Source organism: Coturnix japonica, chromosome 7 (genome assembly GCF_054131305.1).
Source record: "Coturnix japonica strain WE chromosome 7, WE-NBRP24, whole genome shotgun sequence".
Lineage (NCBI taxonomy): Eukaryota > Metazoa > Chordata > Aves > Galliformes > Phasianidae > Coturnix > Coturnix japonica.
The window spans coordinates 24187815-24211239 of record NC_140669.1 but is presented as its reverse complement, the minus strand read 5'-3'; the positions used below and the strand labels follow the sequence as shown (position 1 = coordinate 24211239).

At 39.6% G+C, this 23425-nt stretch overlaps 1 protein-coding gene across 6 annotated transcripts in view; it reads right to left on the bottom strand.

Moving 5' to 3' along the window:
• SATB2 (SATB homeobox 2) overlaps window positions 1-23425 on the bottom strand; it is a 124948-nt gene that overhangs the window by 44070 nt on the left and 57453 nt on the right. For all 6 annotated transcript variants that reach the window (XM_015868181.3, XM_015868185.3, XM_085553393.1 and 3 more), the window contains exons 6-7: window positions 18806-18908; window positions 6509-6981 (exon numbers count right to left, since the gene is read on the bottom strand). In XM_015868181.3, the coding sequence (XP_015723667.2) occupies window positions 6509-6981; window positions 18806-18908 (576 nt within the window). The remainder of the gene's footprint in view (window positions 1-6508; window positions 6982-18805; window positions 18909-23425) is intronic.

Below are 23425 nucleotides of genomic sequence, written 5' to 3'. Positions count from 1 at the left end.
AGAAGTGCTAGAAGTTGCTTAGAAATGCTTATCCTGGCAATGTGTCCAGTCCAATTTTGTGCAGCAAAATTAATTTAGATAATCAGTGGAAAATTTCAAGTTGTTAGCCAAACCAAGCACCTTCAGATCTATCCTGTCACAGTTTCCATCACACAAAACTGTATTTGCACCCATTTCCCTGACCAACTCTTTCTGTCTCTCAACCTGAAGAGTGTCTGGTGAGGTCTACTTAGACTTCAGCAAAGCCTTTGACACTGTCTCCCATGATGTTCTCCTGCAAAAGCTGGCAGCCCGTGGCTTGGATGGGTACACTCTTGGCTGGATAAGGAGCTTGCTGAAGGGCTGGGCCCAGAGAGTGGTGGTAAATGGATTAAATCTAGTTGGAGACCAGTCACGAGTGGTGTTCCCCAGGGGTCGGTGCTGGGGCCTGCCCTCTTCAACATCTTTATTGATGACCTGGATGAGGGCATTGAGTGCGCTCTCAGTAAGGGATATGATTTAACTGGGAAGTATTGGTGATGGTTGGACTGGATGGTCTTCTAGGTCTTTTCCAACGTTGGTAATTCTGTGATTCTGTGGTGCAATGCTCTTGTTCATATATGTGAGCTACAGAAGTCAAAGGGAGCTTTGTGCAGTATTTCATCAGTGTGAACAGGAGATCAGCTGTCTCATAACACCCTCGGTGCAGTTGAATGCATTGCACCAATCTCCCATTAAAAAACAACAACTAAAAAAAATCTCCTGATCCTCAGATTCACTGCCAACAGCCAAAGCATGAGCCGCGTTCTTGAACTCATTTAACTAATGCTAAAATACATGTATCTCAGGAGAGACCTGCTTAGGCATGCAGCATTTCGAGGCTGATTTGAATAAAACTTATACAGGGTTCAACTATGACAATTTGATTTTTATTATTAAAAATGAAGTGTTTAAATCCTCAAAGAAAATGCCTTTATTGCATTAGTTTAATAAAGTCTCTTTTTTATTACAGTATTTCTTTTTATTAGGGAAGACAAGATGTGCATGTGGAGCTGAATGTGGATGCATGGAGAAAAGCAGGCAGAGAAGGACACACCACCTGCAGCCACAAAGTGCCACCATTTATAACATGCACGTCAAACCTTTGTACTGAAACATGCTGGAAAGTGAGCAGGACACCCCGCTCATGCACACCGTCCAGCCGTGTGCTTGCTCCCAGGCTCAGGACTCCTGTGCGTCAGCTGAGCAGGCAGCAGCCGCCTCCGACACACACACATTCTGAAAGCCTGACTCATATGCTACTTAAGATCTTTTCATTCAGCTTATTGAATACAATTAACTTAATTGAAACTGAAATTTTGGGCAGTGCAAAACCCACTGTTGGAACAAATATCCCATGTACTAAAAATCTGCAATTTATTAAATTAAGCACTTCCCTTACAGACTGCCTTCTTTCCTGTGAGTACAACAGAACGCTGCTTGTGCCACATTACACAGAAGAATAAAACAAGGAGGCAGCATGAAACGGTTTCATGCAACAAGAGAGAGTTTTCTATGGGGAAAAAAAAAAACGCAACAAAAAATCCCCCCACAAAAACAAAACAAAACCAGAACCCTCACTAATTGAAAGTCTGCGCACAATGGGACAGACACCATAGCAATGAATGCAGCATGAATGTCTCAACAGATAGTAGGCAGAGAATGGGAGCTGCACATCTTTATCTCACTTAAGTCAAAGGAAGAATTACTTCCAAGAAGAACTCTGTCCAGGATTTGGCTCACAAGCAAGCAGAGGTGGAAGTGCTCACTATTTCAGCAGAGCATATTTCCAACCTTAAAAACCCTCTTAAGGGACCCAATTCTGTCCCCGCTCCAGTCTGGGGGAATTTTGCCAAAGAAAGCAGAATTAGGCGTGAATGAAGAATTGCCACCCACTTCCCCCTCTGTTTGCCTCCAAAGATTTTCTTTGGAGTTTCCTCACCAACCATTCCATTTGCCCTCAGAGCCTCCAAGCCCCTCCACACCTCAGTTGCTGCATCTTTGCAAGCCAGGCAGCATTATTGTCCCTTTCCTTGTGGCAGGAGCTGTGGGCAGGTCTTGCCAACAGTCACACCAGGAGCTGGGGTGCTCAGAACTGAGTCTGCATTTGCCTGCACCTCAGCCCACTCCTGCAGCCAAGGTATGGCAGAATCCCTCAAACAAGATGAATCAGTTTATTTTATTTCATTACAAATGTCATTACATCTGAGGTCGGTAGTTTCCCCCTCCCTGTTCTGTTACTTGATTTTACCCAAAAAACAGCCACTAATGCACCGGAGCTGACCTGCCTTCCTGTCGACATGCTCAAAAGCCAGCTTCCCCATTGCTAACAATTGATAGAGCAAGAAAAAAGAGGGTTAGATGCAGCCATCTTTCTTTGGGAAGAGTTACACACATCCCAAACATGCCTGCTCCTTCAGCTTTCTTGTATCTGGCACCACAACTGTTTCATTCAAAAAGCCTCAGGTTCACGGATATTCCCAGTTTGTGAGGCTGCTCAGTAAAACAAGCACTGGCCATTCGCCCAAACATTTTACTAGTTTTGGCTATTGTGTCAAAACATTGGCAAAAAAAGATGCGTAATAAAAAAAAAAAAGATATAAACAGAAAACACTCGGTCTATAGGCTTATCAGTCGATGGGGTACTCCCAAAGTGGAGAAAAGCAGTTCACTGATCCAGTGATTTAGGGTGTCTGGACCCTTACAAAAATAGCCTGACCATCCATCCCTGTCTGAGCCTGCAGCAATGAGGGATGGCCAAAAAGCAGAAAGCAGTCACAAGAGGAAAAAAAGTTCATTTTTCTCATGCATAGCAAGATTCAAATCCCCTGCTTCAAAGCTATAGATTTTGAAGAGCACAGGTTACTTCGGTTAAAAAAAAAAAAAGAGCATTTTCATGCACTTCCTTTAAACAAGTCCTCTCTTATCTCTGTATGCATCACCATGTGCCCACTTATTAATACTCTACAACTCGTGACACCACAAGCTTTGGTGACAACAGCCTCTCAGTTGAAACTTGGATGCTATATTAGGAGACACTATGGCACAAGAGGGAGAGAGTACAATGACGCTCCCCAGAGGATGCTGAAAATTCCTATGTGTATTCACCTCCAGGAACAAGTCAGTAGACTTAGTAGTAATTACAAGAGCAAGAAACTGCATCTCTTGCCCCAGCAATGCTGCTGAACACCTTCACCATAACCAGCTTCTTTCATGGCTTGATTCACACCTCCCTCCTTGCCTGTATGACTGAGGGTCTCCATGGCCACCTTGGAGAGTAGGAAATGACTGCAGCTTAATGCAGGCCAGGAATACAAACACCCTTTGTGCTCTGTCCTATTTGTCTGTATCTCACAGGTTCCAGTAGGGCCCAAACATGCAGCACAACGGTCCCAAAGCACTTAATTTTCACATGTGCAGACAACAAGATGGCCACAGGCATAAGGAAATAGCGTGTCTGAAGCTATGACCTTCCAGCTTTTAGAAGAAGGCTTGGATGTCTCACAAACCATGCAACTGCACCTCTCCATTTTCTGACCATCCTTCCTTCCCACATACACATATATGCATACATACATGTGTCGGCCATTTGTTCCAATGAATTTAGCCTAGTTTGGATCAAAGCTTCCTCTACTTCATTTAACAGATTTGCTCAGATGGAAGGTCTCAGGGGAGAAATAATGTTCGTAAGAAGGGGTTTTTCAGCACTGAGTATATAGGTCATTGGACTTGAAAATAAATTAGGGGATAGTTTATCTATTAAGCAAGTCTCACAGTACATATTTCATGAAGCTATACTTAATTATAGGCTAATGCGTGCTGCAGAACTACCGTGAAGAAGGATTAAGCAGTGGCCCATAATGCAGCGATTAATACAATTATTTGCTGGCTGGCACACAGCATCTATTCTTTGATATCATAATGAGAAATAACAGGGCTTCAGTTTCTAATCCAAACATTTCCAGAGAGAAATGCACAGATTACCATGTTTCCTGAGAAGACTCAGAAAAGGGAATGAAAGGAGTTATGGGCAGACGTAAACCACCACATCAGGAAGTTCTACTCCTCCACCACGGGTGTTTGGGATTATCCCACACCTTCTACCATGCAGTGGAAGGCTGAGCACCTCTTCTTACCACTTGGGGTAACAGACTCTGACCTGAGGGGAGACTGATTTGAGTTGGAAGTAAAAGCTGAGGACAGTAATCCATAAATATGCAACTCCGCTATTTTGCTTCAGTGATAGTTCATAAGGATGTTTGAGACTAGCCTGTTCTGAAATCACTGTCACGGGCTGTGCAGTACATCATATTATGTATAATGGAAGACTGAGAAGTAGACAATTTCCTTTTATATAAAATCAAAGTGTCTCATAACTTGCAATGAAGCAGTCTTTTTTTTTTTTTTAAATGAAAGCTGGAAAAGTTAGTGTGATCTGAAGCAAATATCAGCAGGACAGGAGGATGAACAAAATCTGTAATACTAATACCCAAGAGTTACACACCGTTTTGTATACTAGTCTCAATTGTAAACTGGTTGGTAGGACAGAGCATTACATCTCATTTCCTGGTGCAGTCCTGTCCAGGAGAGGTGCTTTGACACCATCCCAAAGGACGTTACACTGGCATGTCAGCTCAGGGCTGCTCAGGTCTGTGCTCCCAGTGTGCGAGCTCAGTCTGAACAGTTACACTTGTGAAGTACAGAATCACAAAGACACATTGCCTCAGCTCCCAGGAGCAGCACGGTGCTTTCTCCACTGTATTGTACAGGGCAACAGCATGCAATTCCTACACTGCAGAACAAATATGCCAAATAAACAACAAGAAGAAAACATATTGCAGCTTCCTTAGTCCGCATTCTGATAATCTGTGCTGCAATCTCTGTCATGGCTGCTATTAAACACCATAGGTGGATGAAAAACTGTGCAATTACTAGAAAAAGAGCAGAGTGCTCTCTCAGAAATGCCTGCCTTCTCACTGATGCCTTTAGAAGTCAAATGCAATGTTCAGTCAGGGATAGGCAAGGTGTGGGGTTTCCCAAGCACACAGAATAAAACATTGCCTCCTTTTAAATACTACAACTGAACGGCCAGTTTAACACACAATTTGTTTGACAGCTTGACAGGGATAAACTTGTGGTCTAGTGACAGATTTGAGTATTACCAATCTGTCCCAGTCTAGCTAAAGCAAAACATCATGTTCAGTAACAATAGCACAACCCTCACCAGCAAGGTTAACGCTGACCTCTCACTCAAGTGTAGAATGTGTCATTCTGTCAATACCATCTACCTTGATTATAAAAGGCTTTATATACAACAGGTTACGATCTCAGAAGGATGAAAAGCTTTTCCAAATTAAAAGCAGCATTTTAAAGAGGAAACCCTCATACATTCCTATGCAGTTTTCATTCGATATCCTCAAGGCTAACCCCAGAACTCAAAGACATGTTGATTGAACATGAATGTTTTTTCTGAGTGCAGTCATCTTATGAATTTAATGGAAAAAGGGAAGTAATAAAAATGTGCTCCATACTTTAATTAGTTCCCTCATAATATGGCATTTCCAAAATGGCAATGCCAAAGAAAATCATTAATGCAGGAGAATGTACAAAAGCACTGCATGGCCTTACAGTCAGACCTCCTGCAGACACATACATACATGGCCCTTGACTTCTCTTGCTGGTAAAGTTAATCTCAAAGATCAGCTCTGACTGCACAAAGAAAACTGTACCAATATTTGAATATGATGTTATTTCCCGTTTATTAATCCTAATGGTTTATTAACCAACCAGAGACTATGCTTTGTATGTTTGAATGCTGTCTGGCAGAGAGATAAATATAAATAGCATGCATTCCTGAATATGCATTCACCTAGGGTATTCCAGGTGCTAGGCTTATACTGTTGCTACTGTGTAATCATATTAACATCTGAATTTCAATATTTGAGTGAGAAAACCTGTGTCAGATGGGTCAGCTGCAAATGGCAGATATCTTTTCCAGCAATCAGTTGTCTCTTATGCAGCCAGCACCAAGACTGTCTCTAGGCCTATGAACACTTGTCTTACTTCTGCACCAGTAGCCTCTGGCAGAAGCTGTGCAATCAAGAGTAGTTACTGCAAGAAGGAACTTCTAAATTGACATAAACTAAAAGATGCTGCTGATTCCCATAGTCTCTTGTTCCTAGCCATTAGGCAGGACAGATGTGAAAGTTCATAACTACAGAGAAGAACTCAGTGAAGAACTCATGCCAGCAGACTTATAACTAGAGAACAAACCTCAGGGTAACAGCACTGGGGTAAACTACTTCAAGCAAACAGCTGTTCTATGAGGAAACAGTCTTGCTCAATCATACCAATGAAACTGGTGAAAAAATGGTGGATGGTTTGACCAGTTTCTGTACACATTGCCTTAATCTGCAACAACCACATAGCCCCACAAGAATCATAACTTTGACCCCTCAACACTTCTTGGTTATAGAACAGAAATGGATACCTGTGTGCGGTTGAATGCTACTCTTGCAAAGACAGCTTGAGATACACTGGCTCTCTTCAGCTCATCTCTGACTTGCTGGTAAATATCTGGAGAGACTTCCACCGATGAATTTGATGGCTCTGGTTTGACAGCTCTAGGGATGGGTGGATGATTCAAGAACTGCTGGTTGATAGCTTGTGGGTGCTGGTGAGCCAATAGCCGGCTGACGGCAATCTGTTGGTTTATCAGATGGGCCATTGCTATCTGCTGCCTCACAAGTTGTGGACTGAGCTGAGGAGACAGGAGCCCAGGGTTTATCATTGTCTGCATCGCTGGCACTTGGTTTCGGATTGGAGTACTGTGGTGAATTTGGCCATGAGGAGACTGTTCGTTAGTTTTTCCCAAAGTTGCCAGTTGGTTGATATTTGGTAAGTGCATGGGACGTTGACCAAGAACACAATAGTCTGAAAGGTTTTCTCTTTCCACTCTTTCCACTGTTAAAAAAGAAAAATTATTTTGCTGTCATTTCAGTTACCACTTACAAGAGGACTAATTGGGTAAGGATTACTCCAGGTGTATAGTACCCATTTTAGTTTTCAAATCTGCACTTGCATAAAAGCAATGCAAAAACATATGAAAAGCAGTACAAAGTAAGAGCAACAATATTTAAGATACTTTCATCCTTCTTAGGTTTCACTTGCTGTCCTTAGATAAAACTCCTTATAAAACTGGTAGCAGGTGTCTGTTCCAGCCTCATTTCCTAAAGAAACGAGTTTAGACATTTCTACTCACACTGTCAGTAACTTCTGAATCTGTCATCAAATTGAATAACTCTTAAAAGAGGGGAAACATTTTAGAATCACTGGCATGTAGCCGAAGAAAAGAAACCCAAATTAGTATCCATCCACACCAATTCAATGGAAACCAGACCATTCCCTGTGCAGCTCATGGAACAACTTCTCATTACAAACTCAGCAATTATATGTTTTCCAACATAAACTTTTGCAACACATGCAGATAAAGTTACCAGGTAATGTGAATTATCCTAGATGCACTGTAGCAGAATCAGGTTGCTTGCCTGAAAGCATGCTACCTAACCATGTACATCCTTGATTCACAAATGAGAAGATTTCAGAGCAACAGTTGTTCTAACTAAAGCCTCATCATCCTGTCTGGAAACCTTTAAGGAGCTACACATGAATGTCCGCTTTACAGAAAACATATTCTGATAGAAACCTTTTACTGGTTCATACTGTTATTTTATGGCTTTACCATCTTCAAAATAAATCTATAATATATTTAGACCTGTTATTCTTAAGTGACATCATATTACAAAAAAATGAAACAAACCAGATGCGTTTATTGTAATCATATACACAGCTATGGCCCTTTCAGATATCTTACATCAGTAATACTGCAGCACCTTTTCATGCAACTGCCTACTCAAGTGCCTGTATAACAAAATCAAATTCCCTCTAGAACTAGTATTTGAAATTAGAAATAAAGTTTATAAAATAAAAAAGTAAAACTATTACTTAATGTTATCTAAGTAATCAGAAGTCACTTTATACAAAGTTGAAGATTCCACAACCTTCACTACATAAAACTGGGCATTTATCTATTGATCTAAAAGTGTCTGGGGACCGTATCCATACAGCTAAGCAAACTACTACTTCATTTTTATGATGCTCCTGCTAAATAAGGAGACAGGATTTATTTCATAAATAGCGTAACACAATCAGAACTTGTGCAATGATCAGCAATGGTACAAGGATTTTGAACTCTTTTAAAACCTCATCTATGCAACAATTCACTGATGACTTTCCCTGTTTCCTTTTAAACAGAAAGACAGCTCCTTTCACCTTTCAGAGTTAATCTCAGACAGAGAGGGTTGAATTCTCACTGGGGAGGGAATCATGCCCAGAACACGCACACACATACACACGTAACTTCTTAGAGCCATCATTCCAGAACATCACTAGTACTAATTTTTATAACTAGGTAAATTAGTACCCAGGAATTTTACTTTAAAGAAATCGTATTGCCCTGTTGCCCTTTTTGTTTCTTAAGAAAAATTCCCAAGACCTTTAATCTTCAATAAAATCCTCATTAATGAAAAAATAAGTAAAAATTAAACATTTCTAATAAAATTCTTAATTCTGTCTTTCTACAAAAGCCAGCATTTCAACTCAACTGATTTTATAACTGTTTATTTGTGCACAAAGTTTCAACTATGAAATGCCATACAATACTTGCAGCACACACACACACTATTGTAAATGATTGACCAACTATATAAATTTCTCACAACCTACTAAACACATAACATAGCATTTCGGTTTGCTGAAAGTACTAAAAATTCCTATTTAAATACTGATTTCAGTACCTGTTACCAAACATTAGGCACAGAAGGCATGTGGGGTCACAGGGCAGAGAAGCTGCTCCATCACACTGCAGAAGACCCCATCCAGTGCCACAGCCCACACAGAAAACACATGGCCATGGGATCACCTGAGCCTTTCTGTGGTGAGCCTGTACCTGAATAATGCTATTAAATACACACTGTTTCCAAGAAAACCAAATGTAATTATTCCAAAGATGCAACAGCTACTTAAGAATCAGGAATTAACTTAATGTACACACAATAAAGATGTTGCTTGGTGTACATGAAATAATAGGAGCATTCTGCTAGAAGGAAATGTGTCAAGAACTACTTTCAAAATGCATTTACACCCTTGGAGATCTAAAGTCTTTCCACAAGTGGCTTCAGGAGAGCTGAAACTATTTTCCCAACTATTTAGTAGTTAAAGAAATATATAGAGAATAAGTCACTGAAACCAATAAATTACTACTTGTTAGAACTCAAAAACAGTAACCAAGTGTTTTTGAAATCCTAGTGAGAAGTAAATATAAATAACAACCACTTTCCAGGCTGAACCACATTCGCCAAGTTTCCACCCACTCTTGACTTCAGTGCCAAGTCATAAACCCCCTATAAAAATAAAATTAAAGATGAAAAGGCTGCCAGGCTGTTAATCTTTGCAGTGCTCCTTGGAATCACAATTACACAGAGACATCACTTGACTTGCTTCCATAGGTGTTTTTTTTCCCTTGTTATCAGTTTCCTTTCTTGATCGCATTAGGCTATATTGCCACACATCCATTCCCAATAAACCAAGCAGATTATAGTCACTTAAATCCCTTCAGTAATAAAAGGTTACCATTAACAATTATGCTAGACAGAAAATATGTGCTTTACTCAACTCCTCAAGGCTCTTTCTCCTCCGGCAGATTTCCCATATCAGATTCTCTGTTGCTCACCAGTGGCTATGAATTGGTGGGGCTCTGTGGGCCTGGACAGGCAGAAGCCAGCACTGTCACAGGAGACAGGCAAGCTTCCTGGCAATGCTCTATGAAAAAAAGGCATACAGGAGCCATAGCACTTCTGTGACACCAATGTTCTGCTTCAGATTTTCTTGATGTGGGATTTTTCCCTCTTGCATCCTCCATTTTCCATGTTTCTACACCATGTTCCTCCTCTCCTTTGTCCTTCCCTCATCTGCTATTGCTCCACCGAAACTGAACTGGCTGGTACTTGAACAGGTTGGCTTACAAAGCAGTGAAGACAGAGCAACAGGACCTTAAACTGGGAAGGAGGGGGGGCTCCATGGATGCCTGTAGTCTGTGTTCAAGTAATGCTGACAGACCTTCTCTGCTTGCAATGCCTATTCTATTTAAGCAAAAGCTGGCCCAAGAGGCTGTTATCTACCTCCCATCTGTGGTCCGACCACAGCAAAAACTACATCAGTGTTTTTCCTTCTCTTCCTGCATCATGCTACCTGGTATACAATTTTGCTCCAAATCCAACACCACCTTCACACTTAGGAGCCCAGCCTCCAGAAACCATACGTACTACTTAGGCAGGTTCCAGGTACCAGGACAGCAAGTACCACGTAAAAGCTTGGCAGGCAGATCACTGAGTACCCTAGAACAGTATCTGTCCTTCATTTGTCCATCTCCTGCTATGAGATGTCACTACCTCTGCAAAACACTTGGACACCAACATAATCCCCAGAATGGAAGCAGCAAATGTTCTTTTCTTTTCTCATAATGATTACCACGTGTGTAAATGTATTTCAATTTCATACTGAGCTAGAAACTTCCTGGATGCAGCACAGAAACAACCCAATGCACCCTTACACTGCGCGATGCTCTTATCCACTATCCAAATCTTCCCTGTACAAACAGCTGACACTGTCCACAGTACAATAGCTTGGGGTGGTCCACATGCAACTTTCCATTTAAAATGAAACTAGGTCTAAATTAAGATTTATTTCTCCACCTTCCCTTCCCCTCACCCTTTATTTTCACCAAGTTGTTAATAGGAACATTCTGACAAAGAGCCTGTGGGGTATTAAGGGCTTAGGAACAGCACTGTACTGACGGAAGGCATTGGAAACCAAATTTTTTAGCACACACAATAATGGATGCAGCAGGGAGAACAAGACCTTAACATGTCTCCCAGCACCATGCTGCCACGGTCACAAAGAGGGCCCTGCAGCACCCGTGACCCAGCAAGTCCCCAACTTTTCAGTCCCACTGGCATACAAGCATTTTGCACAAAACAGAGCACGAAGAGGCTGCTAAAGAAACTTTTTGTAATAAGTTACTAGTCAGCAGGACTGCCATGTTTCAATTGTGACAGGATGTCACCACCCCAGGGTTGTTCTGCAGTGCAACAGCTTCAGAGCTTGCATCTTTGTTTTATTTATTACTTAAAACCTGGTGATCATAAAGGCCATTACCAGCAGTGGTAAAGACTAAACTGAGCTAGCCTGTGCCAGCAAAGAACTCTGTGAGCTTCAGTATGACAGGCATAGAGACAGAAAGGTTCCCACAGTTTTTCATAGCTCAGCACCATCTTACTCACTGGAGCTGAACCTGTTCCAAACCATGGAGCTTTGCTTGGGAAAGGAAGCTCTGACACCATATTACCCTCCATCTCAGAGTGAAGTGCAGAGCTGGGGGTGCTGCACTACACCAACAGGGTGCCCTTTTGCTTACCCTATAATTATCAGCTTCCTCTTGTAAATATAACAAAGCCACTCCACAGCACAGGAGGTGCTTTTATAGTGGTAATTCTCTATCTTTTTATCTATAATTAGCATAATTACTTATTTGTTTTAATCACAGCCCACTTAACCACTTCAGTGCAAAGGACTGGTCTGAGGAGTCTCATTTTCATTCAACATTCAATTTTTGTCCCAAAAATTTTTGACCCAAAGTCATCCACTGGTTTCATTTACAGCTTGACCTCTGGTTGGGCCATTTGTTCTTGCAGTCAGAACTGGAGAAAAAGTGAGTTGACCAGAGCAGCGCGCTTGGTAAGAAAACTTAACTTTTAAAACCTTTCACTTCCTCTACTCTTGCAGGATAACAAATAACCTCAAAATAGCTATGGAGCACATACAGAAATTTTTTTGGCTGCCGGCTGTGGGTAGCAACGGCCTTTATCCAAGTCTAATGGAAAACAGACAGGAAAGGCCATTGTCTGTTCTCCACTGCACTACAAATCGCTCAGTTCCCAAAGCAGAAGTCACTATTTTTGTGCTTGAAAGAACCACCAAAAAAGTGGGCCATTGATCAGCATCATTGTTGGGGGAACAGAGTAGAGTGAACTAACATTGTTGACTTCTGCACAGCAGACTTTCCCTTCCTCTCATCTTACAGACTAGATCCTAATCATCCCATGGGATGCACAAACACTAACATGTTTTCTGTCAATTATGCTTAAATTTAGGAAGTCATTCTTCTCATGGGTTGTCCCTGAACTGCACTGTTTCTAAAAGTTGCTTCTCAGAAAGGAAGAATATAACATGAATTCATTCTAGATTATTTGGGGGTTACCATATAGGTTAAGGAGGTCACATAACAGTATGAACTTTATTCCTCATAAGGCAGAAAAAAATCACTACATTGAAGGTATTTTAGAGACCACATAATCTAATGTATAAATGCTGTTTGTGTAAAATGGAAAAGGAGAATTAGGACAAACATTAGTCAGAACAGACAGAAATAGCATACCAGTTAGATAGTCTCATTTGATACAAAAATATCTTGCTCCCTGTCAAAGTACTGTGATGGAAGTCTGCCCTGCTATTTAAGCACTAACCTTATGTGGACACCTCAAGAGGGAGGTGCAAATTGCCTAGAATACCCAGACAATTGTGCAGCCCCTCTGGGAGATAGGTACACATCTCCTCCTGACTCATAACAGCAAAGATGATGAAAGGAACGAGACAGAACACAAACATCATTACAAAAGACATGTAAGCCCTTCAGACACTTGGAGTAAACAGAATTCAATTCTGTTCTCAGCGACAGAATGGATTTTATATTCTATGAAGTTCACACCATCAGAGACAGCCATATTGCAGCTCTCACACCAAGAAAGTTGATATCTGTGTCTAAGCGTCACGTCTTCCTCCCTTTCCAACCTAGCCTCCAATAGTGCTTTCTTCCTAAAAACTCCTTTCCTATCAACCTAACAAAGGTTATTGTGTTCAGCAGCACATAAGAACATTTTCTTCACATATGAAGGAAATTTTACTTTGAAGTTCTCAAGATTTAAAAAAAAAGTACTTTCATGACTAAGACCATTCCATAGTCACTATGAAATCAAAAATGGCTGGACAGAAGCCCCAGCCTTAGTACACAATTGGTCCTCACTGAGAAAAAGCACCGTACTTGGAACCAAATGCATTTTAAAACCATAAAGTTGACACAGTGAGATTGTCTGAGCAGACTCAGTCATCATCCACAGATTAAAAAAAAAAAAAGAGAGAGATAAAAGCAAGTAGTCATAAAAACCTTTAGCACGGCAGAGACAAGATAGAAAGGACAAAGGGCTAAGCCGTTTCTCTACAGAAAGTCTTCCAACCTCTACTGAACTAACATACGCTCCCTGCAGCAGCAATAGTTGCAGATTCAGGCACATGCGTACACATGAGGTGGTTCAGCTAGTGGATATACCTTCCTCCTCTGCCATGCCACAGGTGCTATTAAGAGTGAGAGCCAGCGACTCCAGAAGAGTCAGAAAAGAAAAAAAGAAAGACAGTCTGCAGAGCTGAAATTGATAAATGCATTTAATTTAGATTAAAGTTAAGAGTTTAAAAAAAAATAAAAATTGTCTGCTTTAATTCTCTTTATACAGAGGAATAGCCAAGAGGGTCACAATTTATAAAGCTCCCAGAACATACTGCAGTGGGTAAATTGTCTCTTAACAATACAAGCACACAAATCCCCCAGACTGGTACTCAACATCAGCGGCTATGCTGAAATACAGTATTCTAATATGGGTGGGAAAACAGTAGTCAAGGGGTCTCTAAATCTTCCTGAAACGAGCCAACTTCAGCTTATGCTTAAAGAGAGAGATTCCACTTTTTCTTTGTGGCCTAATGCAAAAAGATGAACAACTGCTCATAAAACAGGACAGCACAGCAATCTACATAATGTGAGGATGTGTTCAAGTCAGAGATGATCTTCATGTCTTGTGTGCGTTCTAGATACTGAAAAGCTCGTCTGTGAATGATGTTATTTTCTTACATTTTTCTTTTAAAGTCTTATTTTTAATGGAATAAAAACACAGGAGTATGAAAGGAAGCAAAGGAAAAAGTACGGTAAGGTCAAGAGCCACCACAGATAACCTAAGTGACCTTATCTGACCCATTGTCAGAGTGGCAACTAATATCCAAACAACATTTGAAATTATCTCTGCTTAAAAAGCCTTAACATTTTTGCTTCAACTAACTAGTTAAGAAGGCTAAAGGTCAAAATCTATAGGTACATATACTTACATACCTACATCTATTTACATAGACATATCTGTGGCCTTCTATTTATGCATATATGCACATGTATCAATAAATGGGGTATTGTTAAAAGTCAGAAACAATGATTGAGAATGTTCTGTCATGCCTTTTCATTAGGCTTCTGCAGCATCTGCTTCAGAGGAGCAATTCAAAACTATTCAACAAAGCACATAATTAAAATTTTCACCAAGTCACACTGATGTTATGACCATGCTGCAATTCAAAGCTCCTTCAGTTTAGAACTAACAAAGCTGGGAACCCCTCTGAATCCTGTTTCTAATTTCTCTTAACCTAGAATGGCCTCTAGAACATAGAATCCAAAAAACAGATCAATTTGTCAATCTCTTATGGGAAGTAAGCAAACATACTCTCAAGAACAAAACAGCAGACAACACATCACTAATACTGGAAAAAACAAAGAGCAGCCAAAGCAGATTCTGAATTCAAGGAAGCTATAAAACTCTTTCTTATGGAAGCCGGTTCCTCATCCATAGAAATAGAAATAACCGGGACCTCCTCCTTTAAACAGAAGGACTCATCGTTCCACAGAAACTTTGAGACAGCCAGTCTCAAAACTCGCATCCACAGAAAGCTGTAGTTTGACAGTCACTGATGGCAGGAGCAAGAAAATAAGATGTGCCTAATACACAGACAAAGCAAATACATCTCTTTATTTTTAAGTTCACAGTATTTTTATTTCTCCCCTCTGCCTTCATAACTTCCTCCCACCAAGCCAAGCTGTGTCAGCGGACAAAAAAAGAAAAGATTTACACCAGTCAGTTGTGAAAAGATCCTGATAAACTGATAGTCCTCCTGACAAAAATAGAAAGCATGACACTTGGGAAGTGCAACATCTATTGAAAAATAGAACTAAAAAACGTTTGAAATGCTATGAACCCAAAGGCCGGGCAATGAGTTACTGGTGCAAATTTTATCCCTTGTGAATGACATTAGTTGTGTGGTGAAGTTTGGAAACTCATCTCTGCATGTTGTACAGTTTATCACCACAGTCACTAGCACGTAGCCTTTATTAAAAATGGGAAAGCTTGGCTCTTGATTCAAGCAGTTTAAATGTACCCAAACCTTGGCATGTATGCAGCTGTGAACCAAAAGGGTGAGCATTTTTTAGAATACTAAAAAAAAAACAAACAAAACACCCATAAAACAGAGTTAAAAAGAGCATGACGTTATTTAAGTCATTCATGGTGTATATTCTGGACATAAGTACAATGCAAACTAAATAGCTTAATTGCCACTCCAAATGATTACACAGGTCCACAGAATGAAGAGAAAGTTCACAGAAGTGTAAGATCCTTGTTTCCCAAGCACTGCGCATTTTCTATAAGATCTGAGTTAATAAAAGCTATCTTTGAAATGCATGTGTGTATCCCAAGGAAGCTGGAAAGAGCAGAAATCCTTTTAGAAACTCGCTCATGTCCTTGCACAAATATGCAGTGGAAGGCTCAGAACAAGGGGAATGTTACAAAACAAAAAAACAAAGGCCTCCATCCTCACGTTAGTGACTCCAGAATCTGTGCACTAGTTTTCATATTCTCATCCCTCTGAGTAAACTGTGAACGTCTTAAAACCTCATGGGGGTGGGGCGGCTGGGAATAAAAACCCAGGCAGAATTTTACACTAGCACGGTCTTGACACAAGACAAAATTACCATGCTGAGCTGAACTAACTGAAAACTTCTTGTAAATTGTACGCAAAAATAGGTTAGTTGTCTTTTTGGTGAGTTCACCAGAATGCACACTGAGAACGTTTACTTGAGATTACATACAATTCCACTTGTACACATCTCTTACATGTGCTGCTAATGATATTGTATCATTGATTGTTCACTTTCTTGTGTGTATTTAAAAATGAACTACATTCTCTGAAACTTGATGCTTTTTTTTTTTTTCCTCCAAAGAACTCCTAACTTTTGCATGGCTTCTTTGTAATTACTTTGATCTTCCAGAGAGTATAATTGTTTTACTGTTTATTTATTTCTATGAAAAAGGAAAAAAGTTTGACCTAGGAGATCTATATGTGGCAATTTGTAACAGAATCATAAAGCTTATGTTTAGGAAATCATGGTTTTGATTAAGAAGCAACCATTTAGTTCCCACTGTTTTATTAAAACAGACATTAGCAGATAATAAGAAACACATTTAACACTGTAGGCTGCATTTAGTTTGAAACATCAATGAAGTTATTCTGAAGCTCCTTCATATTTTGCATTTACCACAGCTCATGTGAATTGATTTTTGTTTTTACTTTCTAATAACCAGCTTTAGACGTACATATGGATAGGGTTCTTATCTCAGTGACTCCAAATGAGTTTTACCTAAGCTATCTAGATTACAACCCTAAAAATGAAATGCTGTGTCACACATCTACCTTTCTTTTAAGGAACACATGATGAATGAAGCACATAAGTCACTGAGTATGAGAACTAATTAAGGTGCCCTGTAAAAATATCTATCAGTGCAAAAGAAAAAAAGTCATGAAAACAGAAATAAGGAGAAATTGAAACTGCCCAAAGAAGCGCCCTTCCTGTTTCCAGGGGGCCTCCATTACAGCCCTGAAGTTCCTTGGCTGTTTTTTCTTTGTACACCAAAGTACCTGCAATAGATTCTTTGTTTTATCTCCCACTCATATGGCTGATGAATCAACACGACTTGAACTGCTTTATAGCAGCTTGTGTTTACTTCACACATACCTTAACCTTCCTTTTCCTCCTCCTACTAGCATACACATACACTTCCAAACAGCAGCAACTGGCTGCACCTCTTTGAATAGCACGTATGCAGAGTTATCTGGCAAACTCTTCAGGTTTGGATCCTTGACCTCTTGATTGAGGTTTCATTCTGCTTTTATGGCACTTAACAATTTAACTGTGCACTTATTAAGTTAAAAAAAAAAAAAGTAAGAGCTTAAAGAATTCAATGCTCTAAGAATAGAAGAAAGTGGAAGACAACAGTGTGCTAGAAACACTCAGAAGCTGTAGTGGCATCTCTTCCACTAAGAACACTACAGTTAACGGCTTCCAATGCCTCTGCAACTGGCATTACTCCCTTGCCCAGTTTGGATGGGGGGGGGAGGCGAGGGGGGAAGCTCATCTCTGCTCTTCAAGAGTAGCAAGTAAAAGCAAACAGTGATGACCTTGAAGCTATTTGAGTCCTTTGACTATTCTTAACCAAGAGGATGCGTTACAGCACTCCAAATAAAATTCTTTTATTAAGAGATACCATTTAGGGAAAAGACACACTTCTGCATAACACAATGGCAATTTAGAGAGGGAAGAAACTACCAAGTTTATTTGGCATCAGCATTTTTGCTTTAAGCCTAAATTGTCTTAAGAGGTGAAAAGCAACACCTGTATTTCCACATCCACATTGTTACCCACATCTGCATGAACAACTTTCCTTCCTTCCACAGATAGTTTTCATATAAAACACCCCTTTTTATTTCTGACAAGTGAAAAACTAATCACCAGACAGCTGGGAGTCCTACAGGTATGTGCTGTGCACACCAGACATGCATCAGAGAAAATTCACATGCCTCAGAACCTTTCCTGATATTTCATCCAATTTCGTTTCACACGCTCTTAATCTGAAAAGCAGATTCTTGAAGGTATCATACAGATTTCTAGTCTATCTAAAAAAAGAAACCAGCTCATGTACACTGTTGTTTGTTTGTTTCAAAGTAAAAAGACTGCAGATTTTTTTGAAAGATGCTAATCTTTGTGTGACTCCATTAGAACAAGACGTTACTGTAGTTCTGTACAGTACCTATGGATGCTGTTAAGACTGTTCTGGCCACTGAAAGGATCATAGACAGAGACAAGAATAGCCTATGCGTTCCTTCAGACAAAGAATATTCCCTTCAGTGGTGTACCAGGAAAAAAAAAAAAAAAAGAAAAAAAAGAAAAGGAAAAATAATGCTATTTAGCAACGCCTCCTAACAACCAGGTACCAAATGCTCCTCTGGTATCCAGATACCACATGAGAAAACATGGCAGGAATATCAGTATATTTAGCAGGATTTCAAACAACGAGCAAAGGCATTTGTTACTTACACAAGCTTTTTTAGGCTTAATGATTATAATGCAACTAAGGTGATTTACAAAGTAATTTAACTGTAAAATTCTGAGCTACCAGAACACTTCTTCTCCAAAACATCTTAGCATAATTCAAAACACAGTGGGTCTTTCAGCACAACTAAATGGGATATTATAAGCATGTTTTGTGTGGCCTGTGTTTTCATGCCAGCCTTGTTTGTAACTCTCAGATCACATTTCAAATGTGCTGTGACCGTCCCCTCTTTGTAGACAAACTCACTAATATTATTAAAGCTTACCATCACCTTTACTTAAAGTAAATCACTGCAAGCATCAGCAGAAGTTCAACAAGTTCAAAAGCTAAAAAAAAAATAAAAAATAAAAAAATCAATTTACCTTTAATCTTCTTGTACTTCTTGTACCATCTCCCAAACTCCTGGCACTTGGTTGCTGACACATTGGCATAGTATGTGCTATTTACAATGGATGAAATCATACTCTGAAAGTACAGAAAAGACAAAAAAGACCTAAAATATCTTGCATAATTTGATATTTTTCCAGGGAAAGCAAATGACACATAAATGCACAACCATCATCCATTTTTGCCTTTAAAACCAAAAAACAGTGTTTGGTGAAAACACAAAATTGGTTTTATTCTTCACTGTAGATCTCCAAACCTAATTACTCTGGCTCAGTAGAAAGCAAAAACTATGCAGGACAAACCCAGACTGAAACCTACAGCATAGGCTGAAGGTGGGAGTACTTGTGATATTACCATATATATACTTATTTGCAAAACAACACATAGTGCCATGCTGGGGAGCATGTGCTTGGTGCATCCAGGTGAGAACTACCATGACTTAGGAACCAGATCCTAAAGGTAAGGTTAGATGCTCCAGCATGCAGAGTCCAAATAAATCAGCTGTCTGTGTTTTGCTTCCAAGTGCAGCAAGACCACACAGCCAAGAATAAGAGAACATTCGTGTTACTCTCTACAGAACAACGTTTAGGTTAAGTTAAATTAATGCAATTTATAGAAACGTGTGATTAGCCCTTGTGTGAAAAATCACCCAAAAGAGAAATTAACAGTGATGTTCACAGTGAACTACACACACTGCAATACAGAACAGCCAAAAACCACAGCACAGATCAACAGAACTGAAGTACCACTTGTTTAACAGCCACCACTCTGCTCTTTGTGAATTCTCTCTTAGTGGCTCTAATTGCAAGCCACCTGGAAGCAGAGAGGAGAAGTGCTGTTGTGCAGCACCTGATGCCCATAAAAATGATACTTCCTATCTGGGATGCTTCTGCGGATTAAGTGGGAAAAAGTCTGATTACTGGTAGTTCTTCCTTTATTTATTTTTCAGGTTTTTCATCCATTCTAGAGAGGAGGCAACTTTTCAGGAATTTCATTTTTCTTTTCCTCCTTTAACTCTTCCAGGGCTACTTGCTCTCAGCATGTGTACAAACTCAAGGGAGTGCAATCCAGCACTGCTAACGCATGTGAGTCAATGTGCCTTCTTCAGAAACTAGTTTTCTTCTACTCTCTTTCCTCACTTAATATGAAAGCCTAGAAAAGCACTGGCAGCATTGCACAACCTTTCTGCACAGGCATGAGAGAACAAAAGTTCAAGTTCTTTCTCACAGGTTTCTGTAAGCTCTTGTGCAAAACAGCATCTAAGCTATCTCTGTAAAGCTACAAGGCGTACACGTAGGCTTACTCAATTTTAGCAGTTGTTTTAAAACAAAAATCAACCCCTCCCTCCCTCCCTCCGCCACATTCATCCAGTCTCCTAACAAATTCACTCCAGCAGCTCTAGTTGCTCCTAAACCTTGAGTTTAGGGGGACTTAAATACCAATATGACTAAAACCAAGACTTGAGAGTAATGGATGGTGTAGATGGGTTTCAGTCCTTGGCACACAATTTCACTTTCAGTAAACAGGGTCTTCTGCCTTTGCACTTTAACTTTTCCACTAGAAAGCTACTATGGTGCACTGTAGTAGAATTGGAATGCTATATAAAATAAGACCCTTTTTAAGTGGCAGTTTCGATTTCTAAAACTGAGATTCAATTTTCTAATTAAAATCAATATTTTGAGACATAAACCTAGCATTGTAGTAGCCAGCAACAATTCCCTTCCTATAAATCCTTGCCTGTTTTGAATCAGTTTAACAGGCAATAGTATTTTGAAAGCACAACACAGTGACAGTCTCTGCTAAGGAAGGATTCTGAACAATGTGGAGCTAACTTCCATTTTTTAGTGCTCCTTTAGTTAAATCTTCAGTCACTTAGGGCTGGTGGGACAACTGTTAACTCTGCCTATAGAGTGATTTCACTTTTCTGTTTTTCTTCTGCAAGTTCTCTAGCTCTATAATAAACCAACATTACAAAAATTGAAGGACTATTAAATATCATGGAATATATTAACCTATTAACCTTTATTTGAGAAAGCAAGGCTTAAGCTAAATAGGAAACTTAATATATGAACCACTGGCAGAACATCCCAGGACAAATTCTCTTCAGCCACTTGACAATAGAACAGTGGAACTTTCTAACTACAAAGAAAAATACCCTATAAGTTACACACACACACAAAATAAAGTTGGAAGGGATTCTATGACTATTTCTGTCAGGAACCTTGATGAGTTTGCAGAAAAGGATTATCTATTGAGAAGAGAGTAAAAAAAATCAAATCTAAAATAAAAAAATCTAACTCATGAGTATCCTTCCTGGGAAAATCCTTAAGAAAGGAACAGATGATATGAAGTAGTCAGTGTGTTTGGGATGTGTGTGGCCATGATGACCAAGTGAAATGAAAATTCACTGGACTAAAACCCGAAAAATATTCCCATAAAGAAAGTCAGGTGCAGTAAGTTCAAGGAGAAAAACACGGGACATGCACACATGCCAACAAATCTTTGTCTAGTAAGAAGACAAAACACGTGATCAGTTTTGAAATGAGTTATACAGTATACAGGAAAGACAGAAGTCTCTATGCAAAGATGGAAATGCTGAAGTAATTGGATTTCCTTCTGGCATACACACTCCCCCCTACCTACCGTCCTCCCTCCCAGCTTGGTTAACTGGGATTTATTTGTTTAAACAGAAGCCTTATGATAAGGATAGCTAAGCTGCAGCCACATAATACACCTTGCAGAAAAACAACAACAACAAAACAGAATAATTTTAAATCAAAGTGAATGATTGCATTTCCCATTAGTGGCAATCAGAATCCTCATCTGGGCTGCATGGAAAGCTCATGCACCAAGAACCAGAGACAGTACCGTCGCAGGTAGGAGAGAGAGCTCCCCTCATTGCCCCTCTCCACTTTTATATTTGAGGCACTGTGAACACATTAATAAACAGCAGCATTTACTCGGCAGTTTGACTCCTAAGAGACCACTCTGCAATTTGCTGCTGTCAATAATATATTAACCACAAGGGGGTTGTAATGACATTTCACATTTGGCACGATATTTTTTTAAAACTGATTTGGGAGAAGGAATTGTATTACAGGCATATTCAGATGATAGTAATAGACAGCTCCTACACAACCTTCCTTGTATCTTTTGTATTTTGTGAGCAAAAACAAAAGAGACTGAAATGTTGTGGTAATAATAATAATACATGTTGTATTTTTGCAGTCCCAGTTCAGAGGTCAGTCACTACTCAAGGTCACTAACAGCTATCCTTAAAGGCAAACAAGTTCAATTTCCTTTCTCCATTTATCTTTGACCACTAAATAACTACTGGGGCAAGGATTCTTGCTGCTACAGTCCTGACATCAATAGTCTTATTAATATTTTTTCAAACTGAGGTTATGAAGAGAGTAAACCAACTGCAGCATTTCCACCTAGTAGGCTTTGAAACTAAAGTGGGAGGAACGAGACCTAAACAACAAATGAATTCTGCATATAAAATGATTCATGGTTTAGTTAAACTGCATGTTGAAGAAGACTGGGCAGAGACAACCATATGCTGCAATCATCATTAGCTGACCATATTCCACCGGTAATTCTATTTTAAGAAATTACACTTAAACTGTGTGAAAGAAAAATACTTCCGTATTCAACACACTTAAGCTCTGTGCATATCTAGAGTCACTGCGACTCCTTTAGTAAGAAAGACAAGTTACACAGACTTTCCTTGCAGCCTTCTCATTCCTTCTACTTCTGCAGACCCAACACAACTAAGGAAGATGAGGAACATTTTCAGCTGTAAAGCAATTCCTACCAATTCCAAAGACCTAAATTCTGCTCTGTATCTCACTTCTGTAGCCCCGTGCTTTTCCTAGAGTTATAATCATGAGACAGTGAGGCAAATTTGTGCTGGTTACACATAGAAAGAATTCTCTCGGTTCACAGAGGCTTTGGATTATAGATTGCAGGATGAGCATACAGTGAGCTGCAAGATAGACAGCCATGGGAGAAAACAAATTCAGATAAAGGCTAGGAAATGCACTTAAATTTTTAGCAAGAAAGAACTACTGATTTCTGACTTCTTAAAGATGCAATAGACAAAAAAGTCTTTAATGGAGTTTTTAGAGGGCAATACATTTTTCGTTCCCAGCAACGTTGCTTCTCAGGGTGCTGAAGTGTTTTTCTGTGGTTGTTATTTGATTTTTTGATGTTTGTTTTTTGGAGAGACAAAGAGATCTCAGTCACAAATATTTTTTGAATCTCTTGTTATGACGATCTGGAACACAAATCTTGCTCACAATATCTGTAGGAACCTACATCTTAGACATGATGGTACTCTCATCCATAAAGCAGTCATGGAGAATGAGCCAGTGAATTACTCTGCTTCTTAAAAGATAATTACATACATTTTGTACTACTGTTCTCTGGAAATTTGGGCAAAATTGTTAAGTATGTATATTTTTTATCTTTTTATATTTTTTTATAGGTGGAGACTGGTGAGATCTACTCATGTATTACATGGTGGAGGCAGGCCTCTGCTAGTAAAAAGAAGCCACTCAAATCTTGCATTTAATAATCATCACTCCTATTGC